The sequence below is a fragment of the Eumetopias jubatus genome, unplaced genomic scaffold (assembly GCF_037043125.1).
Source record: "Eumetopias jubatus isolate StellerSeaLion01/CBP00866 unplaced genomic scaffold, mEumJub1_p1.0 scaffold_14, whole genome shotgun sequence".
In the NCBI taxonomy this organism is placed as follows: domain Eukaryota; kingdom Metazoa; phylum Chordata; class Mammalia; order Carnivora; family Otariidae; genus Eumetopias; species Eumetopias jubatus.
Genome location: NW_028274820.1, coordinates 92,914,005 through 92,936,570, shown reverse-complemented (window position 1 = coordinate 92,936,570; position 22,566 = coordinate 92,914,005). Strand labels below are relative to the sequence as shown.

Genomic DNA, 22,566 nt, shown 5'->3' with positions numbered 1-22,566 from the left:
CTACACTTCTCTCTCCTTAGGCATTCTTCTTTTCCATCAAAACAAAATCAAGAATTTTTCAGTGCAGAGAAGGCGGAATTTTACACATCTTTGCTTATGGTTAAAAATACCTGTTTCGAAATACCTTTCCATTAGGAGTAAGGGCCGCATCTCTCCATAAATTGAACAGGAAAAACAGTTTAAAAATACAGCCTTCAAGAAAAGAGGCCCATTTAAACTTACCTCCCAAGTGGCACACAGATTTGACTTGTGATATAACCATTTGCCATTCTCATCTTTAGGATAGATTTCATCTCCAGGCTACAAAAAAAATGAACATAACTTATTTTATTTATATCTGGGAATTAAAATTATGGAATTTGAGTTGTCATTATGACATATACCCTGGCCCTGGGAAAGCAATTCAATTTTTAATTATTTATATATTTACATATAATAAATATGACACATTAGTCTCATTATCTCACCCTGGCATTCATTTTCCTTTATTTACTGACAAATTATTATTGTTCTTAAACCACGAAGTTCTCTCATAGTGAAAGGAATCTGTTCAACACCCCCCACCCCGACCCCAGCCATACTTAGAGACAAAACTCACAGGAGTCTGTACTTTGCCCTAACTCTGTTTTTCTAGGTCATTTTTGGAAAGTAGACCCCACCTACAAAACATATTCTTCTCTAGCCTGACCACAACCCACATCCTGGAAGAGTCCTGGACAGAGCCCCTTGAAAAACCTGCCATCTCTTGTTCTACCTGGCCAAGAGTCGACCCCCTCCCCACCCCCCACCCCCACCCCATGGGTACAGCTATAATCCTTTCACAACCTTCAAAACCCCTTAAAATGCTCAGCCTAACAGAAACTTGGGGCTGACATTTCTCTGGATATCTGGCCTCTCTCTTCCATTGGAGATTGAATAAACACTGTCCTGTTTATTGCTCCACTCTTTGCACATTTTTTTGCCACCCTCATCACCAGCCACTCTAACAATAACAAAATTCTCAACAAAAGTTGAGAATTAAGACTTTTAGGCTCAGTGTTTTGACCTAACCCTAACCCTTGCCAAAGTTTAGAACAGCAAATTTCTTACTCTGATGAGAAACCAAAGATCATCATCAAGGGTGAGAGGAAGTTCACCAGCTAAGAATAGTGTAGCTAATGAATGGAACGCTTCCTAAGTATAAGGGAAAACTCAGCACATTACTTCTTAGTTCTGACTAATCTGCTCTGTGGTTCTCTTCTCTCCCTTTCCAGCCCTCCAGGAGTTTAGCATCTGTTTTTCTACTTCACAAATTGTTTCAGTATCAAACCTAGTTTTTGGGTGATCCTTTTCCAATTAAGATTGACCATTGGTTTTCAGGTTTTTCCTTTCTGACTATATCTAAAAATGGGACCCATCTGTTACGGGCTTGGAGACGGCAGGATAGAGAGAAATAAAAGATGATTTCTAGGCTCCTTGGTGGCTGGTGGTGATCATTCCCTGAGTTTAGGCTAGCCATCAAGAGTTTTGTTTTGGATGTTTTGAGATTGAAATGGCAATTAGACATTCACTGGGTATGTGAGGAGGCAATTAACAGAGAAGTCTGAGGGAGGCTCAGAGAGAAGTCTTGACTGCAGACAAATTTGGGAGTCCTCAGCATATAAACTGGTATTCAATCCACGCAACTGATCACGTTTAGAGAAGGTGCGGCCCATTAAGACAATATTGAGGATAGAGTACTGGGCATAATGACATTTGGAGGTTGACAGGGAAGAAGCTGTCAAAGATCTTGAGAGGGTGATATCATAGAACCATGAGCTGAAAATGTTTAAAGAAAAAGGTAGCAGTTACCTGTATTGAAAGAGATCAAATAATATGGGGACAAAGTATCTTTTAGATTTGGATGACAGGATGGAAGTCTGTAGGCCTTGATAATAGGAATTCTTTGTTGAAAATTAAGCAACTGGACAAAATCATTTATACTCTTAAAAATTTTTTTAATTTTTCCTTCTGTCATCTCACTTGAATGAAACTTCCCCCTGGTGATAACATTTTCTCCATTGTCCTTTTTAGTGAAAACAATTTCTTCTCAATTCCTCCTGTCACACTGAGAACAGGAAAAGGTCTCCTTTCTCCTAAATGCCCCATAATCATTCATGTTAATTACCCTTTCTATCTCTGATTTCTAAGCTCTTCGACCTTCTCAACACTTATGACCCACATTTTCACTCCAGTCTTTCTCTATATTTCTTACCTTTCGCATTTCCTAGTTTTACTTCTGTTCTGAAAGGGCTTTATGCCTCCATTATGAACTCTGTTAAATAATTTTTACCTCTCCAGATTTTAATTAAGTCCTTACCAAGCCTGCATCCATGTTCAATATTTCTATGATGCCTCCCTTAAGTTTCTGCTGTGTCTACTTTACTAATCCATTCATTCTGATAAACCCATTGTCTTTGTCCTCTATTCCTGCTCCTTACTGTAATACCTTGCTAGAAAAACAATCCAACCCTCTAGAAACCCATGCTATTGACTCTCATTCCTGCTCAGCAGTAACTTCATCTTTTAAAAATGTCTTATTGTGGGGCGCTTGGGTGATGGAGTTGGTCAAATGTCAGACTCTTGGTTTCAGCTCAGGTCATGATCACAGGGTCCTGGGATGGAGCCCCGAGTCCAGTTCCACATGGAGTCTGCTTGAGATTCTCTCTCCTTCTCCCTCTGTTCCCTCCCCCCTCACAACTCATGCTCTCTGTCTCTCTCAAATAAATAAATCTTTAAAAAAAAATCCTTAAAGATGTTTTATTGTGATTTTTTGTATTTTGTTGTTCTAAAATTGTGTCTGCTTGTTAACTTGACATTTAAAAAAAATTTCAGTGCTAAAATATTTTAGCAAGAAAGGTTTCTTGTTAAAAAAATCATGAGATTCAAAAAGCATGTGATATTTTGGCTTCAAAGATTGATTTCTCAATTATAGGAATTATAGGTTCATGTGTGAAGTAATGTCATTATACTGTGTCATTTCTCACTGTTAGAAGTTTTACTGTCTCTCTGCATCCTTGAGCCTTGATTCCACCCAAGAATAGCAGTGGAAATTCTCTGTTTACCTTTCCCAAAAAGATTTTACAAATCGTTGGTCAGTCACAGAGAAGTAAATTTCATTTTCTCACTTTTAGATATAGGCTCTTTCCAAATATTTAAGACTTAGCTTGGAAATCTACCATTTGAACACGAGTGAAGTTGGTTGTGTGAGGATGAGGGCTGAGGTTATAACTCTCAAGAACCTGAAATATAAAAAATCACTATAGTTTACAGGGTATTGGGATTGCTAGGTTCGGGAGGACAAGTATGGGGTTGGCATCTGGGAACTCACCATCTGGTCCCATTCTAATGAACTTTAAACCTGAGTGAGTTACTTCCTTGTTTGGGTCCTCAACTTTCTCTTCTGTGAAATTAGGTTATTGGGATATCTTATTACTAAGGTTCTCTTCCACCTGAACATTTCAGAATATTATCTTTCATTTATTATCTATAAAATGTTAGACATTGTGCCAGTAATGTCACATATATAATTTTATGAGTCCTCACAACAAGGTAGTTGCTATTGTCTCCATTTTACTGATAATGAAATTGAAGTTCAGAAAGAACCAAAAAAAAAAAAAAAGAAAAGAAAGATCAAAGTGACTATTGCTAGGAAGTAATAAAGCTGAAAGTCAGTCCCTCTTCTGTGTGACTCCAAAGCCCATACAGACTTTTTCCACTGTACCATGTTTAGGTGATATGGAAAGAGATCAGGTAATAACCTGACCAGGTCATCTGGCTTGTATGTGACACAGCTGGGACTCAAACTAGGCAGCTTGCCTCTGGAGTCCATGCTCCTTACCACTATGCTAAGTGGCCTCTAATCAATTACAGTAGAAATCTGTTATTTTGTTTTCTGTCATACCCATGCTGTCTCCTCTGGAGGAGCCCTTTCCATGTTGTTTGGGTGGGCTGACCCAGCTTTTATTCTTGGTCATAGATGTCAGTCGGTCACCCATTTGGCCCTGAGCAAAGATTAGTTAGGAATAGGTACAAGACCAAAGGAAAGCTAGTCAGTATTTCTCCAGAGGTTAATGCGTGGTCTCTCTTTGAATTCTCACGTTGTGTTGACAGTGTAGGCGTGGCATGTCAATGGCCATTTTGCCATCATACGGAGAAGGATTTTTGAGAATGAAGCCAACTAAAACAGAGATAAAGGGCCAGTTTCACAGTTTGACCTTCTGGATCCAGCTGGGCCTGAATTAGATATCCCTTGGAATTCTTAGCTCCCTTTTTAGCTAACACCAATTTGAGCTGGATTTCTGCCATATAACAAGTTCTGACTAATACAAAGATGTTGGGGTATGGCGAGTAATGGGTCAAAAATGGGAAATTGGTTAGGTCGATATGGGATTGTGGACAGTGAGAAGTAACCTGCCTCCAGCTGAGAATTGGCAATCCTTGCTCTGCAATAGCATAGAATCTGTTAAATTTTTGCTTTGTTCTGTCTTGAGACTCAGACAAATGGGCCTACTAATGTTGGAGCTTTAGGGGACTTAGTAGAAAACCACTCGGTATTAGAATTTGTTGGCCATTTCTGCAGTCTTCAGGTAGGTCTTGAAGAAAGATGTGTTTGTTGCTACTGGGCTTATAAGATGAGAGGTAAGATGCTATTTTGCTAAAATGGGTACTCTGTACTTTTGGATGTCATCCAAGACGACAGAAGTTGAGATCTGAGCCTTCTGGAGATAGAAAAGTTAGTGATAGCCAAGGCAAGAAGGTAAAAATCCTAGAAGGAAGTAATATTGGACTTTGGAAGGATTCTGGTTGTGTCTGAAGACAAGATCTCAGACCACAGACGCCCTACTGGACAAAGGTGCACCATCCAATGAGATGCAGACTGGGTGCAAGGAACACATTAGCTGTGCCTGCCTGTTTTATATTATTTCAAGTCAGATGGAGGTCAGTAAGCTGAAGATGGGGCAGGTGAGTAAAACAAGGAAGTTCTTTACTAAGAGACAGAAACCATAGGCCACAGGTTAGATATAGGAAATGTGACCCTATTAGATTTCTAGTTTTAATTACTCATTCATGGACCTGACTGAATGTGAATTTACTGAAAGCTTATTACATTTTAAGGGATATTGCCTTATCGGTGAAATCTCAACCTGACCATAAAAGCCTATGATTACCAAGGCCATTGTGAAGCCCCCAAACCTATATCTACATGAAGTAGGAGGCAAAAGGTCAATCTTTCCTAAAGTCCATCTTGGATGTGAGCCAACAAGGAAAGTGTTTCCAGAGGACAGAACAGGGGAAGCCAGGTTGGCTGCATAAAAGAATTCTGGCCACTGTAATGGCAGAGTTTTTGTTCTTTCTGACTAGCAGCAGGATCTGATTTACCTTGTGGACAAGTGGCCAATTTTATTTTTCAGTCTCTCCTACCCTCAATGAAATTTTAAAACAGTGACTGTTCTTTAGCAATGTATATACAGGTGTGTGGTGGGTGGTCAGTCCATAGACTGAGAAAGTTCAAAGAAGGAGTGAATTTGAACTAGAGCAATAGATATCACGTAGATACCCTGATCTTGGACCTGGCTCTCCAAAAACCTGACTATTCTTTGGGTTATTTCTTTTTGGAGGGGGTGGAGGGTGAGTAAGTTTTCAGTTGTATATATTATGTTGCATTATGTTCTGCAGGGACATTTTCATGACTGTGTGAACAGGAAGAAGGGTGTGTCTGAATGCCAGGTAACTAAAATGTAGAGTACAGGTAGGGAACTACATGTCAGTTTGATGGAGAGAGTTTAAACTATAGTTGTAAAGAGCAGACATAATTGCAGGTGCATTGGATTATGAATCAAGAAGCTAGGGTTCCAGACCTGAGTCTGTTACACATAATCTTTGTAGACATTTGTTGGGGTTGGTCAGTACTATCTGATTTATAGCAACAAAACACCTTAACACTCTATGGTGATAAGTAATAAACTAGCTTCATAGCTTCACATGCACAGCTGCTGGCTCATGGTTGCCAAAGAGCAAAGACCTAACCTTTAGGCATCTGAACTTACCTTGAAAGCCATGGGTATTTCAATGATGTAAAGATCCACATAATCTAGCTGAAGGACATTAAGTGTCTTCTCCAGGGTTGGGCGGACCATCTCTGGGTCATGCCTTGTAGCCCACAGCTGAAAGAATAAAAAGGTGATAGTTAACTAACATTTACAGTTTTTTTTTTATAATAATGAAGCCCTTTATTCTTAACAAAGCACTCATATATATTATTCACTCATTTCATTTTACAAAAATATCTTTATGCTGCAGTGTCATCTGGGTATAGGATGAGCTCATATAACTGTTGACACCTGGAGTATACTTTATCTAAAAATAGTACCAGAGACTTGCAGATCCACCTGAAGCACAGAGTACCTAGGTCGGTGACAAAGTCTTGCCCTGCTCCCTGATAATTTCTGAATTGACCCTCAGCACTTTTGCTTTTCCTCATTGTGTAGATAGGGAACATATATCTGACTAGCTGGTTGGGCTTAGTGCTTTATTTTCATGACACTCTGATAAACGATGCGCTTTAGCGGAACAAGAAATATGGTTATGGGAGTGAATTCACTGGCTCCTTCACCTTGTGACAGGTGGTACAGAAGTTGGTGAAACTTTAAATTATTGCAAATGTTTAGATTTTCTGTTCCTTTGTTCTCATTTGGTCCTATGCAGACCCCAGGGAAATTCTGCCAGTTTTTACTAAGAAATTACTGGCGCTCTGGCTAAACTGGTAATGTCACCAAAATAGTGGTGTGGAAGACACAGTCTGGTCCTCTCCAATAAAGGTCAATAATTTGACAGCTATCCACAGATGAAAATGGGGAGATGGTCAAACAGTACAAACTTTCAGTGATAAGATGAATAAATTCTGGGTATCTAATATAAAACATGGTGATTATAGTTAACACTACTATATTATATATTTGAAAGTTGCTAAGAGAATAGATCTTAAATGTCCTCACCATAAAAAGGAAATGGTAATTATGTGATATGATGGAGGTGTTAGCTAACACTATGGTGGTGATCATTTTGCAACACATAAGTGTATCAAATCAACATGGTGTACACCTTAAGTTTACAAAATGTTATATGTCAATTATACCTCAATGAAGCTGGAAAAAATAAACTTCGCTTAACAAAAAAAAAAAAACAGAAAGAAAATGAAATTACTCTATCTGTAAAGTGTTAGGTAATGAAAGATTAAGGCTTAGGTTGTCAAACTAGAGCATGTGTACCTTCAAGGTCTCTAAAGCATAGGGTACTGAGGGATCCTCAGAACCCTGGGATAAGTTAATACATCTTCTTGGAGCATCAAATTTGTTCAAAGTGTTTTTAGGGAAAAAACTTACATTTCTGTACCCCTTTTGTCACAAGGAAGGGCAAGCAAAATTGGTAAAATCTGATTTTTCTCTATGTTGGACAATATTTTTTTTCTTGCCTTAAGTGCACAAAGAAAACAATGTGGAAAGAGTAGTGGAAAAATGTGTTTTTGTCATTACTGTGGGACCCTTTGGTGTGTTATTGCTGCCTTCCATCCAGCTGAAAATTCTGTTTCATACATTTTAATTTATTTTTATTCAACAAACACATATAGTCCTAGCTCTGTGCCAGGTACTATGTTTAAGTGCTTTGTAAATGTTAACTCATAGCAACTTTATGAAATAGATTACTTAATTTGGTTCCATTTTTCCAATATGATAGATATTACAACAGTGTTAACTGTTTACCAGGGGAGATAAGAAAAGTTTTTTGGTTTGTTTTTCTTGGTGGTAACTTAAAAATCCAATTTTTACATTCAAACAAAATGAAACAAATGAGAATATATTACGGGGGAAATGTAAAAGTCTGAAAAAATTTTAGGATAAGACATAAATCGTTAAAAATATTTCTCGCTTTGGGCAGGTTGCTTTGGCCTAAGTTCTCAGGATCTGAGTTCAAGATTATTCTTCACCAGAAACATTTTTGGGATCACCAGGTTAAGGTTTGGTGTTTACTCTGAGGAGAGACTGTAATAATAAAATCTTAAGGAATAAAAATTGTAAAGCTATAATAAAGTAAAAATCTTCAGGCTGATATTTTGGGGTAGTGGCTATATGTGGCCGCTTGGAATCATAATCCGTAAGTGGCTGGAGACCTGGGGAACCACAAACTCCTAGGGAGCTTGGCAAGGAGCCTGAGTGGGGAGCTGGGAGGAGGGGGTGTCTGGGGAGTGAATGAAGTCAGAAGCAGAATCTTGGTCTCTTTTAGAACACTCAGGAGAATTTATTACATGTTCTCCAAAGTTGTACAGCTTTATTTCTGCAAAGCTGTCTGTAAATACTCATCCTGTATTTCCACTGGCTTGCATTTTAATCATGATGCTTTATCTTTCTGATTGCTCTTCAGTGGATAGTGATTTCTAATGTTGGAAATTTCAAATGCTCAAAAGTAGAGATATAAACAAAATGTCATATATCCACACAATAGAGTATTATTTGGCCATAAAAAAAGAAATGAAATTCTCATATATGCTATAACATTAATGAACCAAGAAAATGTTATATTGAATCAAAGAAGCTAGATACAAAAGGCCACATATCATATGATTCGATTTGTATGAAATGTCCAAAATAAGAAAACTATAAAGACAGAAAGCAGATCAGTAGCTGCCAGCGACTGGGGGCAGGGGGAGGAAAAATGGGAAAAATTGGAGTGATGAAAATATTCTGGAATTAGGTAGTAGTGATGGTTATGCCACTTTGTGAATACATGAAAAGCCACTGATTTAAATTGATGAATTTTATCGTATGTGAACTGCAGCTCAATAAAAAAATTAGTGATCTATGGACAAATAGGCATAGAAAAAAAAAAAAGAAGGCTGCCCTTTTAAAGAAAGCTTTGGCAAATGCTTATGTAATAGGAACCACTTCCATCCATCCTCTCTTGCCTCTATTTCCCAATTTTTCTGCTTTGTAGATTTGGCTCTTCCCATATTGTCTTAAATCAATGCCCACATATGAAGAAGGAGCTTTGCCCTAACTTTCAACAGGCTAATTAATCAGTCCCTAAATTCTGCGTAAGAATGAGGAATTTGGGAGTTGAGAACTCGCTCTTCTTGGTGAACCCAACATTCTTTAACAAAGTGATACAAGACCCATTATTAATATAAGGAGTTGGAGGGGGAAGGGAAGATCTTACCTTTCCACAGTAGAAAATATCCTCCCTCCGCACCTTTCCTTCTGCTATCTTCTCCCTGATGGCCTCCCCCACTTCGTGCTCATTCTGGTAGATGTAAGCCCCATCAATGTGCCGGTACCCTGAATCGATGGCGATCTTCACTGACTTCGCACAGGTCCCCTTAGGGGTCTGAAATGGCAAGGGGGTTGTTGTGGGGAAGAGAAGAAGTGGATCTTTCCTTAATCATTCTTTTATTTTTATTTTTTTTTAATTTTTAAAAGATTTTATTTATTTATTTGACAGAGAGAGACACAGCGAGAGAGGGAACACAAGCAGGGGGAGTGGGAGACGGAGAAACAGGCTTCCCGCTGAGCAGGGAGCCCGATGCAGGGTTCAATCCTAGGATCCTGGGATCATGACCTGGGCTGAAGGCAGACGCTTAACTGACTGAGCCATGCAGGCGCCCCTCCTTTAATCATTATTCATCAGGATACTCTGCACATAGACATTGTTTTGCAACAAAAATGACAAATCCCCAATTACATGCTGTTGTGATTGGAAGATGGTGTCTGGAGGCTGAGGACACTGACCTCACAGAGAGTTTCCTTCACACCCTCAGTGGGGGACTCCTTGCATACCAAGTCTGCCCTAGCTTTGTGGCCTCAGAAACATAACTTGATCAGTTTTACCAGTGACAAGAGATTTCATAACAGCTATGTTATAGGAAGGCACAAGTTCATTGAAGAAGGCTCCATTATAAATCAAAGTTTTGGAAAAACAGAGATACATCCACAGAATGGAATATCATTCAGTAATAAAAAGACATGAAATACTGCTATAGCCACATGGCTGAACATCAAGACAATTATACTAAGTGAAAGAAGCCAGATGAAAAATATATTATGACTCCATTTATATAAAATGCCAGAAAATGGAAATTAATGTATAGTTCAGATGCAGATCAGTGATTACCTGGGGTGGGGGACAGGACAGGCATGGAGGCAGGGAGCAAATACAAAAGAACACAAGGAAACTTTTGCAGTGATGGATATGTTCACCATCTTGACGATAGTGATGGCTTCATGGGTGTACGTATGAGTCAAACTCAACCAAAATGAATACTTTAAATTATGTACAGTTTATTGTATGTCAACTATTCCTCAATAAACTGGGAAAGAAGAGTGTGGGGGGGCGTGCTAGATTTTCAAGATTTATTTTTATCAAATTTGTTAGCCAAATCTTTGTTTGTTTTATTAACCTACATGAAGCCTAAGAATAACATCTCCCCTGGACATTGACAGAACCAAAAGACCTGACAAACTCTTGACACTGCAAGTATAAGTTATCCGTTCTTCAGACTGCACATAAATTGCTGTTCTTTAGTTATGATAACATTTTAAATACCCATGAGTGTGTCTCACTTTAGTTACATTTTTTCTTAAGGAGAATGGAAGCCTTGATGGATATTTCCATCAAGACAAGCATCTAGTCTCGCTGAATAAAATGTGCAAATCATCTTTTAGGTTGTGTTTGGAGGAGAGGATTAATCTTATTTGTAGATTGCAATTGACCTCATATTCAGACGGTGATCATTCTGATCTTGTTCACAAATGTTGAGAACTACTTGTGCTTGCCTTTGTATCTTCAGTGTTCTAACCAAATGCTTGACAAATCTCAACAGACCTGTGAATTCTGGCCCATAGAAGTTGATTTATTGAGAATGAGTGAGACAAGAAATCTCTTGCATTTCTAGTGACTTTAGAGTCCAGGGCTGGAAATAAAAAGCACTAGAAGCCTAAATTATATTTTCTTTCCCTACTTCAGTTGAAAGTCATCACTATTGAGAAGATAAGAGGGTATGAAAAATGAACAAATTGGCTACACAGATGGTATTAGAAAATAGGATTTAAGAAAAGAGGCACACATTCCAGGAATGTCAGAAATACCTCTTTGGTTTCTTAATTGACAACATGATTAATAGAGCTTGAATAGAGATTGAGGCCAAAAAGCCCTACAAAGCACCCTGTAAAATGAGATGTTATGGATGACAGCAAGTGTGACGACAAAAGTATACTGGAAGAGGAGGCTTGGGGTAGAATCCAGAAATTTAAGGGAAAAAAAGTAAAATACTACTTCCATTATCAGGTATTTGCATAGTATTAATGAAAAGAATAAAGCTTCATATGAAATGGTAAAATATAATCTCAGAAATAGCACTGAGATTTTGTGGCTGGAATTGATAAATGTAAGTATAGAACTCAAATCGATTTAATACAAGGGGAAAACCCCAAAACAATGCATATTAAAGTATATACTTATATTTTCAAAGATCAACCCAAGACAAGAGGCACAGGGGAGAGCATTTAGGATAAAGAAGATAAGAAAGACAAACACTAAATTAGGAGCGTGGTACTGACCCTTAGCCTGAAGTAACATACGAATGATGCTTTATTTCATAAAGACATGGCACAGAAGCAAGTTATCGTAGTGAGTCTTCTATTATTCAGCTACCATTAAAGAGCCTTTTCCAAAAGCTGAATATCTGATACAGTCTTTGCTTGCTAAAAATATTTTCCCTCAGATGGCAGAAGCAGCAATGAGGTGAATTACTATTTTGGACTTAATTCTAATCAATATGGAGGAACTAGTTGGAAATGTGGATGTGAGAAAAATGCTTCTTTATAATTCTTAAATGTAGCATAAGAGAACTGTATGTACATTCTGACAGATTCTTTAAGAAAATTCACTTTAAGGAAAACTCAGAAAGATAAAAAAATACCATATTTGGAGACTTAAATAAATGATATGATAGTAGAATCTTAAACGCAAAATTTTGACTCCACCATTAAGGATGATATCAGTGAAATAAAGAATTCTGTTTCCAAAAATGATCAACAGCACCCTTCCTCCACTTAAGAAAGGGGAGAGTCCTATGAGGATGTGGTGCCATCTTCCAGGATGTAACACATACTCTAGGTCAACATCCATTATATGGTGTTGTGTCCCCAATAAGTAGAAAACACAAGTCTGAAAACACAGTAGGAGTGGTTCAGCTTAGCATTACTCCCTTGACTCACTGAGAAAAGGAGTACTTCTCATCCCTGAATTTGAGGCTCTGTGGATCCTAGTTCCTAGCCTTAGTTCCCAGGGGAACCCAGACTCCTTATTTCAAGAGTTCAGTATTTGAAGAAAGATGTAGCCATACCGGCAGGGGTAAGTGACTTTATCCCAGGAGGAGATAGGGTTCCTTCACTGTTACATGATGAGCCAGGGAGGAAAACATTGGGCACCTAGGCCATCCAACGATATACCCCTTCCTACTTTTGATAGTTAGTGGATAAGAGTAGCAGCCATGATCTGAGAAGAATAAGTGGACCAGAGACTCAGACAACTTGAGAGATGAGGATCTAGGTTATAATATTTCATAAGCCACCTAGACCAGAAGAGATGTTGGTTAAGGGTGAAAGAAATCTAGAATGGGTAGTCCAGGAGGGAGATAAGTTGCAACTTGAATACAGCTTTAGTGGCAGGAGCTATTTCATCCTGTTAACCTACCCCTTTAAAAACTTTTCCAGGAGAGAGACCAAACAAAATTCTGGAAGAGCTTTTCTCAGGGGTGAACTTAGCATACAAAACCAGTAGGTTCAGTTGGCACCAGGGGTAAACCGTAGTGGCTGTCATGGTGTACCATAGGATAGAGGCACTCATTTGCTCAGCGGCCACCAGTGTTGGCTGCTGGTTACTCACATCTGATCCCCTCTATGAATGATACAGGGCATAACAGCCTGGCTCCCTCACCTCAACTTAGCACAACTCTAGCACCATTCCAGAGCTCCTTGTGGGACTAATGAGCAACTGGATCACAGTGCAATTCTCCACACTGAACAAACCTACTTTTCTTACTTCCCTAAAGGTCTGATTCCTGGGAGTACTCCCCACTAAGCCTCCTGCATGCAAATCTCGTTCTCAGAGGCTGTTCTCCAGAGTGGCCAACCTAAGACACTAGGGTAAAGAAGGATTTCTTAAGCTACAGAAGGACTATTCTAATGATACATTAAGAGTGATAAACGTGACCACATTAAAATCAAGAAACTCCATTCATCAAGACACCATTAAAAGTGTAAGAAGACAAATAGGAAGAGATATTTTCACATAGATATAACTGACAAAGGACTCATCCCAGATCTTTTACAAATCCACTATTGATAAGAAAAGAGAAATCCAGTAAAGAAAAATGCACAGAAGGCATAGTCACTTTGCAAAAGATATCAAAATGTTTAATAAAAATATGAAAAACTGGCCAATTTTATCTAGAATAAAGGAAATGGAAATTAAAGCACAATAAGAGATTATTCCGTGCTTACTAGAACTGCATAAATTAAAAAGACGCCAAGTGTTGGTGAGAATGTGGAGCAGGGGTACTCTCATATATTGTTGGAAGGAGTACAAATTATATGAATACCTTGGAAATTATTTATATTGACATCATTTCCTAAAATTGAAGATACTGTACTGGATGGGAAAACAGTCCTGCTCCTATGTGTATATCTTAGTGAAACTCATACATATGTACAATAAGACCTGTGTAGGACTTTGCAGCCAAACTGGAAGCAATTCAAATGCCCATCAATAGTAAAATGGTTACTGGCATGTTCTTATAATTAAGCAATCACAGAGCAATAAAAATGGTCAAAGACCATGATTAATTTACAACATTATATTTAGAAAAAGAAGCAGAAAAAATGCATCCAGTGTTTCTATTCATATAAAGTTCAATAATTGTATAGAAATGTATGTTAGAGTTGTATAACTCTTAGAAAAGAGCAAGAAAATCGTCACCATAAAATTAGAAGAGCAATCCCCTCTTGAGGGAGGAAGGCTTTCAGGTTGAGAAAGGCAGACACAGAGTTTCTGCGGTTTGGTATGTTCTAATTTTGGATCTTATAGCTAACAGATGTTCACTATAAAAGTATTCGTCCCTCCTTAAGTCCATTGTCTTTCAAAATTTTAACTGTTAAAAAAAGAAAAGGAGGTAGATCAAAAATAAGAGGTAAGTGACTCAATAAGTTTCAAAGCCTTAGATTTGAAGAACTTGGGACTAAAGCCTCATTTTTGGCCTTGGATCGACCATCTGCTCTCCTTAGCCTAGATCCAATTGGTTGCCAGCTTTGTAGAGCTTCCCCCAATGATGTGTGGCCTTCAGCCAAGTTACTTCCTTCCTAGGCTCCAGCCAAATTAGTTTCCTCACAGCTATCAACTGCGTTCAAGTCTTTGTTCTTTTTTGCCTGTTTTATTTGTAGATGCCTTCTCACCTGATCTCTATGTGTTGTCTCTTCTCATTTTAATTCATTGTAACTTGGGCCGGTTAATATTTTTGAAAATAAACCTATGTTTTACTCCCTGGTATTTTTTTTTTTTTTACCCCCAACTGCCCTCCCTCCCCACACCATTTTTTTGCAGGTTGATGTGTAGCACTAATTGCTCCTGGAGCGGAATGGGGTATATATATACTGTTATTCCATATATATATATATATATAGAAGGGGTGCAATATATATATATATATATTTATATATATAAAACAAAATGCAGAGGTCATTTCTTTGTGTTTGATTTTTAAAAGCCAAGGCTTCTGGAAAGAATTCAGGATAAATACTATACTAATAGTAAAAATAAACACCAACTGAATTCTTGACCTTCAGAATATTAACCCACAGAGCATTTTACAAAACTATAAATGAGTTGCTATTACTTAGAAATTAATAATTACTTATAATATTTTCTGAAAACTGTTAGAAAATCAGGCCATGCTGGACCCTGGCTTATGCATACAATCGGCTGTAGTGGAGAAAGTTGCTATCCTTGGACTGGGCAGTGGGATCTCTGGTTCTGCTTATTCTTGCACTCATGCCCGCTGTCAGAATGGGAAAGCAGGACAAAATGGAGAAATAGCCTTAGTTCCCCAGGACACTTAATTGTGCTTCCTGCCTGGTTCCTGGTCTTTTTAAGTAGAGGTTATAGAACCCACCATCACCTCTGACAAAGATTTTTTGCCTTTGCCTCATCCAACTTGAGCAAGAATCCTAATAAGTCAGTTTAGCAACAACCCCCCACCCTCCGTATCTGATCCCCCTCCCTGTCTAATCAGGTTCCTCATCTGCCACCATAGCCCAGGCGATGTCTAGTTGGCTAGCAAGAATCCCCCCTTATCCCTGATGTTTCCTCTCAGCAATTTTCCATCCACTGACCTTGGCTATAAATTCCCACTTGCCCATGCTGTATTCAGAGTGGGAGCTCAACCTCTCTGCCCCCCCCGCCCCCCGCAAAATCCCAACACAGTGGTTCCTAGACCTATCACAACAGCACTTGCCCGTGAATAAAGTTCTCCTTATCATGCTTTAACAAGCGTCATTGCATTATTCTTTTCCCTTAATCTGCTGTCCCCATTGTATAATAAACATGCCTGGTATAAGAACAAGGTGAAACAAGGTTCCTTGGGTTGAGAGGAGGAGGGGGATTCGATGGGCATTGAGGAGAAAGCAAGGGATCTTTAAAGGATGGCAAAATCCTGAGGAGTCCTAAGCCTGGGCTCCCCAGCCCCTTCGAGCTCAGGGGCAGAATGGACTTGATGTTTCAGGCTCCCTCCTTGGTACTCACCAAAGGTTTGGACTTCACCTCTCTGTTGCCCCAGATACAAAGCCTTTGGCTCACTCTCCAGACTGTGAAAACTGCTTGCAGCTACAGAAATCTCAACGAGGACCACCCAGGAAGGAATACTGGATCATTTATGACCCCCAATTTACTTCTTAGACCACTCCTTCCCCATAACTTGATGTTTCTTGATCTACCCCATAACTGGATTTGCTCATTGCTACTTTAACTTTGAACCAGTGTTATCTCTCTTAAAGCACTTGAGCTTTTCCTTACATTTTAGTTATATGTGTCTCTTTTTCTGTCCTTGGTCACTCTACTTAAATCCCTTGTTTCTAGACCATTGTTTCAATCCCTGTGTTACCTAGAAAAATGCCCCGCATATGGTAGGCACACAATGAATATTTATCAAACTAAATTATCGCCCATTTTCCAAAATATTTACCATTGGTCCTGGATTTGTGTCATTTGCACATCTGGTAACATTCTTGAGTTTTACTTGCAGTTTTTGATAAATATGGGCTATTAACTCCATGGACTGATTGTTCATAAAAAGAGAATTGACTTCTGTCAAAACTGAAGAAAAGGAATAACACCCAAACTGTCACCTGTCAGAAATTCCCACATGGAGTTGTAGGGAAATCTGTCGGGAAGCTGTTATAGACTATTGCATCCCTGTATGAAAACATTTTGGGAAGCTTTCAAAAGGAAAAAAAGTCACCCGGATAATTTGCACGTGTTAGTTTTCATTAGTTATCATCAGGTGGGGTAATGCACAGAGTGTTTGGTGATACTAAGTCTTGGTTCCATTTCAAATTCCCTGAGTCCACAGGCATGAAACACCTTTATAAGAGATTTGGGCCCACTTAAGAGAAAGAAAAATCTTTGAAAGCCAGGAGAACCTGGGCTGGGGGCCCTCACACAGCTTCATAGTACTCTTCCTCCAAGTTGCTTTCCCAGTTCTTGTCTCCACATGCTCTGGTGGAATCTAAATGGGGCAGAGGTCAGAGGAGGTATTGTTAGCCTTTCTTACTTTGGCCTTTCATGCCTGCTCCCATCCTTCTCCCCCTGAAGATGTGCCTAGATCTTTCCCTGGCACTCTCCTTCTCTCTAACTTCTGTGTAAAAAGTGAACAGGATCCCAGGACAGATAGTGACTGACATGACCACATACACAAAACGCAAATGAATTTCAGTTAAAGAGTTACCTCAGCCTGGCATTCACCTTCTACCCCTTGTTGTGGAGTGAAGATTTGAAAAGAATCTCAGGCATGCCAAGTAGAGAAGACTAAATTTTGGCATTAGATTTTGCCTTAAGGACTAAGACTGATTCTGAAATTAAATCTAATTGAGGACTTTTATTTCATGGTGGCTGACTTGGGCACCGGTAGTTCTAGCCTCTGCCTCATCAGTCCTGGGAAGATGATAAAGGAGTTATCAGTTGCATAGCTTGGAAAAGAAAGCCATGAATCTGCTTTATATGAGATACTCCATTCTTCCCACTCCTCATCTTCCTCTGCAGCCCAACAAACCTTCCAGATAAATGTGGTATATTTTTCTTTACATTAGATTTGTGAGACATACCCAATAATTCCATGTATTACTTTACAACTGGTAATATTTCTGATCACAAATGTAGTTGGTATATGCATGATCTTCATTTCTCATAGTATTCTTCTGTCATATTGTCTAATTGGTGTATGTCTTATCTTCTGAAGTGAATTATAACTCTTTTTTGGGGAAATAACACATGACTGATTTTGAATGTCTCTAACCTATAGCATTTAATATTACTAGATACATTGTAGGTACTTAATAGTACTTATTGTTAGGCACAGCACTTTGAGCCCAACTGAGTTTCATGATACACACACACACACACACACACATTCTACATACTTTCAGGATTATATTCCTAGGTTCTTTCACAAATAGAAATACACATAGAAAGTCATAGTTAGAAATACACAGTTTCATTGACATTAGATATATTCTCAACAGGCAATAGAGTATAGGGATTAGAACATTGGATTTGGGGGGCATCTGGATGGCTCAGTCAGTTGAGCATCTACCTTCAGCTCAGTTCATGATGCCAGGGTCCTGGGAGAGAGCTCTGCTTGGGGCTTCCTGCTCCCCTGGGAGCCTGCTTCTCCCTCTCCTTCTGCCTGCCACCCACCCCCCAGCCCCCGCTTGTGCACTCGCTTTCTCTCTGTTAAATGAATAAGTAAAATCTTAAAAAAAAAAAAAAAAGAACATTGGATCTGGACCCAAAGTACATTGGTTCAAATCCAAGCTCTGTTCCCTAGCATTGTAAGTTTGGGACAATTTTTTTATCTCTCTATACTTCGGTTTTATCATCTACAAATGGGGTTAAATGGTATATCTTTCATAATGTCTTGAGGATTAAATTAGAAAATACGTGTAATGTGAAGCACTTAAAGGAGTTCCTGGCACATGTCAAGTGTCCCCAAAATGTTAGCTGTTATTATCGTATCTATTTACATCTCCCTAGCCTCTGATGCTCACAAACATAGAGATCCCCTTTTATAAACTAATTAATTTGAAAGCATCAGCTGAATACCCATTACATACTAGATACTATCCTGGAAATACAGAACTGAACAAGACATTCTCTTTCATAATGAATTTCACAGTCTTGTGGGGCAGATTACAGAGAAACAAGGATTACAATACAGTGTGATAGCTACAGTGGAGTCAAGTAAAAGGGACCATGTGAACATGCAAGAGGGGCAAGTTGTGGTGGTGGAGGGATGGGATTCTAAGGAGCTGTGTCCTTGGGCTGAGTCTTGAAGGTTGAGTAGAAGTTGGCTAACTGAACAAACCAAGAGAAAGGGTGTTCCAGGTAGAAGGCAGCATGTTTACAAGCATGGAGATGGGAGAGTTGTTCAAGGAACTTAGGCAGTTATGTTTCACACACAGAGGGAAAAGTGGAAGAGTGGTGGTAGATTCTGCTGGACAGATGGGTCTTGACTGAACCTTGAAAGCTCAGTGTGCAAGGTAAGGAATGTGGACTCTACCCTATAATTGATAGAGAGCCACTGAAAAAATTAAGCACAGGAGTGACATGATCAGATTTGGGTCTGAGGAAGATCCTGACAGCCCCAGTTTGGATCATTAATTGGAGGGGACAAAATTGGAAGAATAGCTTAACAATAAATTAAGAGCCTAAACTAAGGCAGTGACAAAGGAGATAAAGAGGAGGGTGTGAATTGAAAGCCTATTTTTGAGACAAATTGAACAGCGATCATTTGGATATAATGTGGACAAGGGAAGATATGAGGAAGAGGGCAGAATGAAGGAATATACTCAGACTTCTGGCTTGGAGGGCTCAGAATGGTAGTGTTATTTGCTAGGAGGAGAAGTATTTTGGGGGGTGGGGGAAGGGGAAATGGATAGTGTAGTTTTGTCATACTGAGTAAGAGGTGTCTGTGGAAGACAGGGTACATACTTGACTGTCCAACAGAATTATCCAAAGAGCTTGTTAAATGCAGCCTCTACACCTAAAGATCCAGATTCAGGAGACCAGAGGTGAGGTCTAAGGATCTGTATTTTTTAAAAAAATCCCCAAGTGGTTCTGATGTAGCCAGTCCACAGTTGTATGGGGATATGTAACAAAACAAAAACAAAAACAAACAAACAAAAAAGGAAACAGAGATTTAGGTGTCTCTGCATGGATGTGGTTGGAGCCAAGACTGTGAATGAGGTCATAGGCAGACAATGGGCAAAGTAAGAAGAGGAAGGGGCCAATGACTCAGACCCTTGTAATTGTTCTAACAGTGATTTTCCTTTGCGTTATCAAAAACAAGGGGACCGGGCAGTTGCAGTGGAATGTGGGATTGTGCTACGAGAGTTAACTACTCTTGGCTTATTTTTCTTTTTTCTGCCTTCCATTCTTTAGGCTGCCCCAGAGTTATCTCCTGATGCTTTTCCTCTGTTTCCAAGCCACACAATTCCTCCTTTTATACAGAGTGAAGTTCCAACTCCTTGGCATGGTATTCAAGGTGCTTTATGATCTAGTCTCAACCTGCATTTCCAGAGCCAGCTGCTGTTGCCTCCACCACTAATTCCTTATGCCAGCCACTGTGGGCTTGGCCTCTGCCGGACAGATCATTTCTCCTTGTGCCTCTATACTTCCCCTTTGCCCCAAAAATCCTGCCTCAGCTTTCCCTCTCTGCCTTCTAACTCACAGTTAGCTTTCCAAAGGTCATTCCTATGCAATCACACAAATCTGCTAGCATTTCTACACATACCACTGTTTATTCTGGTAATCAGCATTAAATTTGAATTACAATGAGGAAAGCAGAAAGATATTTTTCTTATAAGTAGAAACTGTGTTTAAATGGAAACCCACTCAGTCTTGAAGGTCAAATTTAATTATTCCCTTGTCTGTGTTTTCAGAGAGATGGTTTATAGTTCTAGGATAGCATTTACTCTTAACTTCATTGTTCTACGATTAGCTATTAAAGAGTCTGTTTCCTCTATTTGATTTTTAATCCCTAGACAGTACAGACACTGTTCTTTTCATATTTAAGCTTCTATAGTCGAGTGCTTCATACCTGGGTGGTTTTTATGAAATGTTTGTTAGACTGAACTGGAAATTCTCAAATATAAGTTTAAAAAACCCACAAGTAGTAAACTCAGTTCATTCTAATAATCCGCATTCAGCTAAATTTCAGGAAAGGAAGAAGAAAGGTCCCATCTTCTAATCCAAGATAATTTTCAATTATAAACTGATATAGTTTAAAACTCTGGCTCAGTACTCAGGATGCCAAATAGTACTCCTTGGAGATTACTTTCATTAGTATAAAAAGTAAGTCAGTGAAATCCACTCAAAATGAATGAAAGATTATGCTCTAGGAAAGTTTCAAAAACATTAAAATAAAAGAGAAAGAGAGAGAGAAATTTACCAGTTTAGGTTCTGAGTAGGTCCCAAGACCGATGATAGGAATGCTGTTTCCATCACTTAGAGGAATGCGGTGGTTTGTAGTGCTGAGGTACATCCTGGAGAGAGTCTGGGTTTTCAGTTTTTAGGAGTGATTCTGGATGCCTCTAGAGAAGCCTTTTTGAAAAGATCTTCTAGGGCCCCGTTAATCAAAGAAACGAGAGCCAGGGGAGGAGCAGCGGGAGGGAAGAGATTAGCAGATGTATTTCTCAACCTGTTTTTTTCCAGGTTGTTTTGAAAAGCCTGAGCTTGTCCTTTGAACTTTATCAGAGGCCTGTAAATAACATAACCCATTGAGAGCTGTTGCTTAGTTCTCTGTAAAGAAAAGAGGAAAAACCCAAAAAGAAACAAATCTAGCTGGCTTCTACCAGTTAGGATGCTTTCATTGGCAAGTAACTGGCTGATCTCAAATTCTCTTGAATTATAAAGGACATTTATTGGTTCATACTTCTGAAAGCTTCGACATAAGGGCTAGCTTCAGGTGAGAATACAACAGTTTCCCAGGACTTGCTTGGGGATTCTGATGCAGCAGAACTGAGAAGAGGTCTGGGATTTTATTACCTTGTTAAGTTTGGAAAATACTGGGTCAGAGGAACAAGTGATGTGGCCTGGAACCAGTTTCTTACCTTCCAGTACATGTGTCTGCCTCCTCACTCTCTCAGCAGACTGGCTTGACCCTTATTGTTAAAGGATGGTGACCAGTCCTTGGAGTGACATGGTTCCAGATACAAACTCAACAAAAAAGAGATTTTTATTTACTCCACTGCTCACACAGCAACCTAGAAATGGTCTTTTTGGTCTCCACTGCCGTTCTTGCTTCATGGATGCATCACTAAGCCAGTCATGATGGTCAAAGCAGAAACAAAAGATTGATCACCTGCAGACAACTAGAAGCCATGTCTAAATTTAGAGTTGGGGTTAATCTCATCTGGGCAGAATCTGGAGGTTGTTAAGGAAAAGGAAAGAAGTAGTGGGTAGAGAAACAACTAACAAATGTTGATTATAATATTCCTCCAAAGGATTGTGCTGCGTATAAAATGTGAGCTTTGGACCTGGTGATCTCAAAGAAAACTGTGTTCAGGTTGGTGAAAGTTTGCGGAAGTTTGCCTATAATTAACTTGCCGTCTCTCTGGGACTGTATTCTTGTTTACATACACATGATCAGCCAGTAGATACAATGATTTAAAGTAGGTTTGGGCAGCGTGGAACATGGGCAATAGTAGTCTTCAACATTGTTTGTAAATCAATCCAACAAATACTTATTGTGCACTTTGTGTGCTAAGATGTTGGCTAGTATATGTTTCTCCATTTTTATTATTATTGAATTTTTTGATGTTTAGCTCAATGAACTTATTGGATATTTGGATTCATAATTTTCATTTAATTTGGGAAGTTTGGGGGGCATTATTTCTTCAAACACTCTTTTAGTTTCTTCCTCTGGGACTCCTGTTATGTATATGTTGGTACTTGACAGTGTCACATAGGTGTCTTAAGTTTGGTTTATTTACTTTTTCATTCTTTTCTCTTTTTTCTTCTTAAACTGGATGATCTCAATGGATCTATCTTCAAGTTCCCTAATTCTTCTGTGGGCTCGAATCTACAGTTGAAACCCCCCAGTTAGTTTTCATTTCAATTATTGTACTTTTAATCTCCAGGATTTCTGTTTCGTTCATTTTTACAGTTTCTGTCTCTCTACTGATGTTCTGTATCTGGTGAGATGGTGTTTTCCTGGTTCCTTTAGTT

At 39.0% G+C, this 22,566-nt stretch overlaps 1 protein-coding gene across 4 annotated transcripts in view; it reads right to left on the bottom strand.

Annotated features, from left to right (window-relative positions):
• AKR1D1 (aldo-keto reductase family 1 member D1) overlaps positions 1-20,881 on the bottom strand; it is a 41,103-nt gene extending 20,222 nt beyond the window's left edge. For 2 of the 4 annotated variants that reach the window (XM_028106375.2, XM_028106376.2), the window contains exons 1-4: positions 20,789-20,881; positions 9,232-9,399; positions 6,069-6,185; positions 223-300 (exon numbers count right to left, since the gene is read on the bottom strand). In XM_028106375.2, coding sequence (XP_027962176.1) covers positions 223-300; positions 6,069-6,185; positions 9,232-9,399; positions 20,789-20,881 — 456 coding nt within the window. The remainder of the gene's footprint in view (positions 1-222; positions 301-6,068; positions 6,186-9,231; positions 9,400-20,788) is intronic. The other 2 variants (XM_088018699.1, XM_088018700.1) reach the window with 2 other exon arrangements.
• Positions 20,882-22,566: the final 1,685 nt, after the last annotated feature.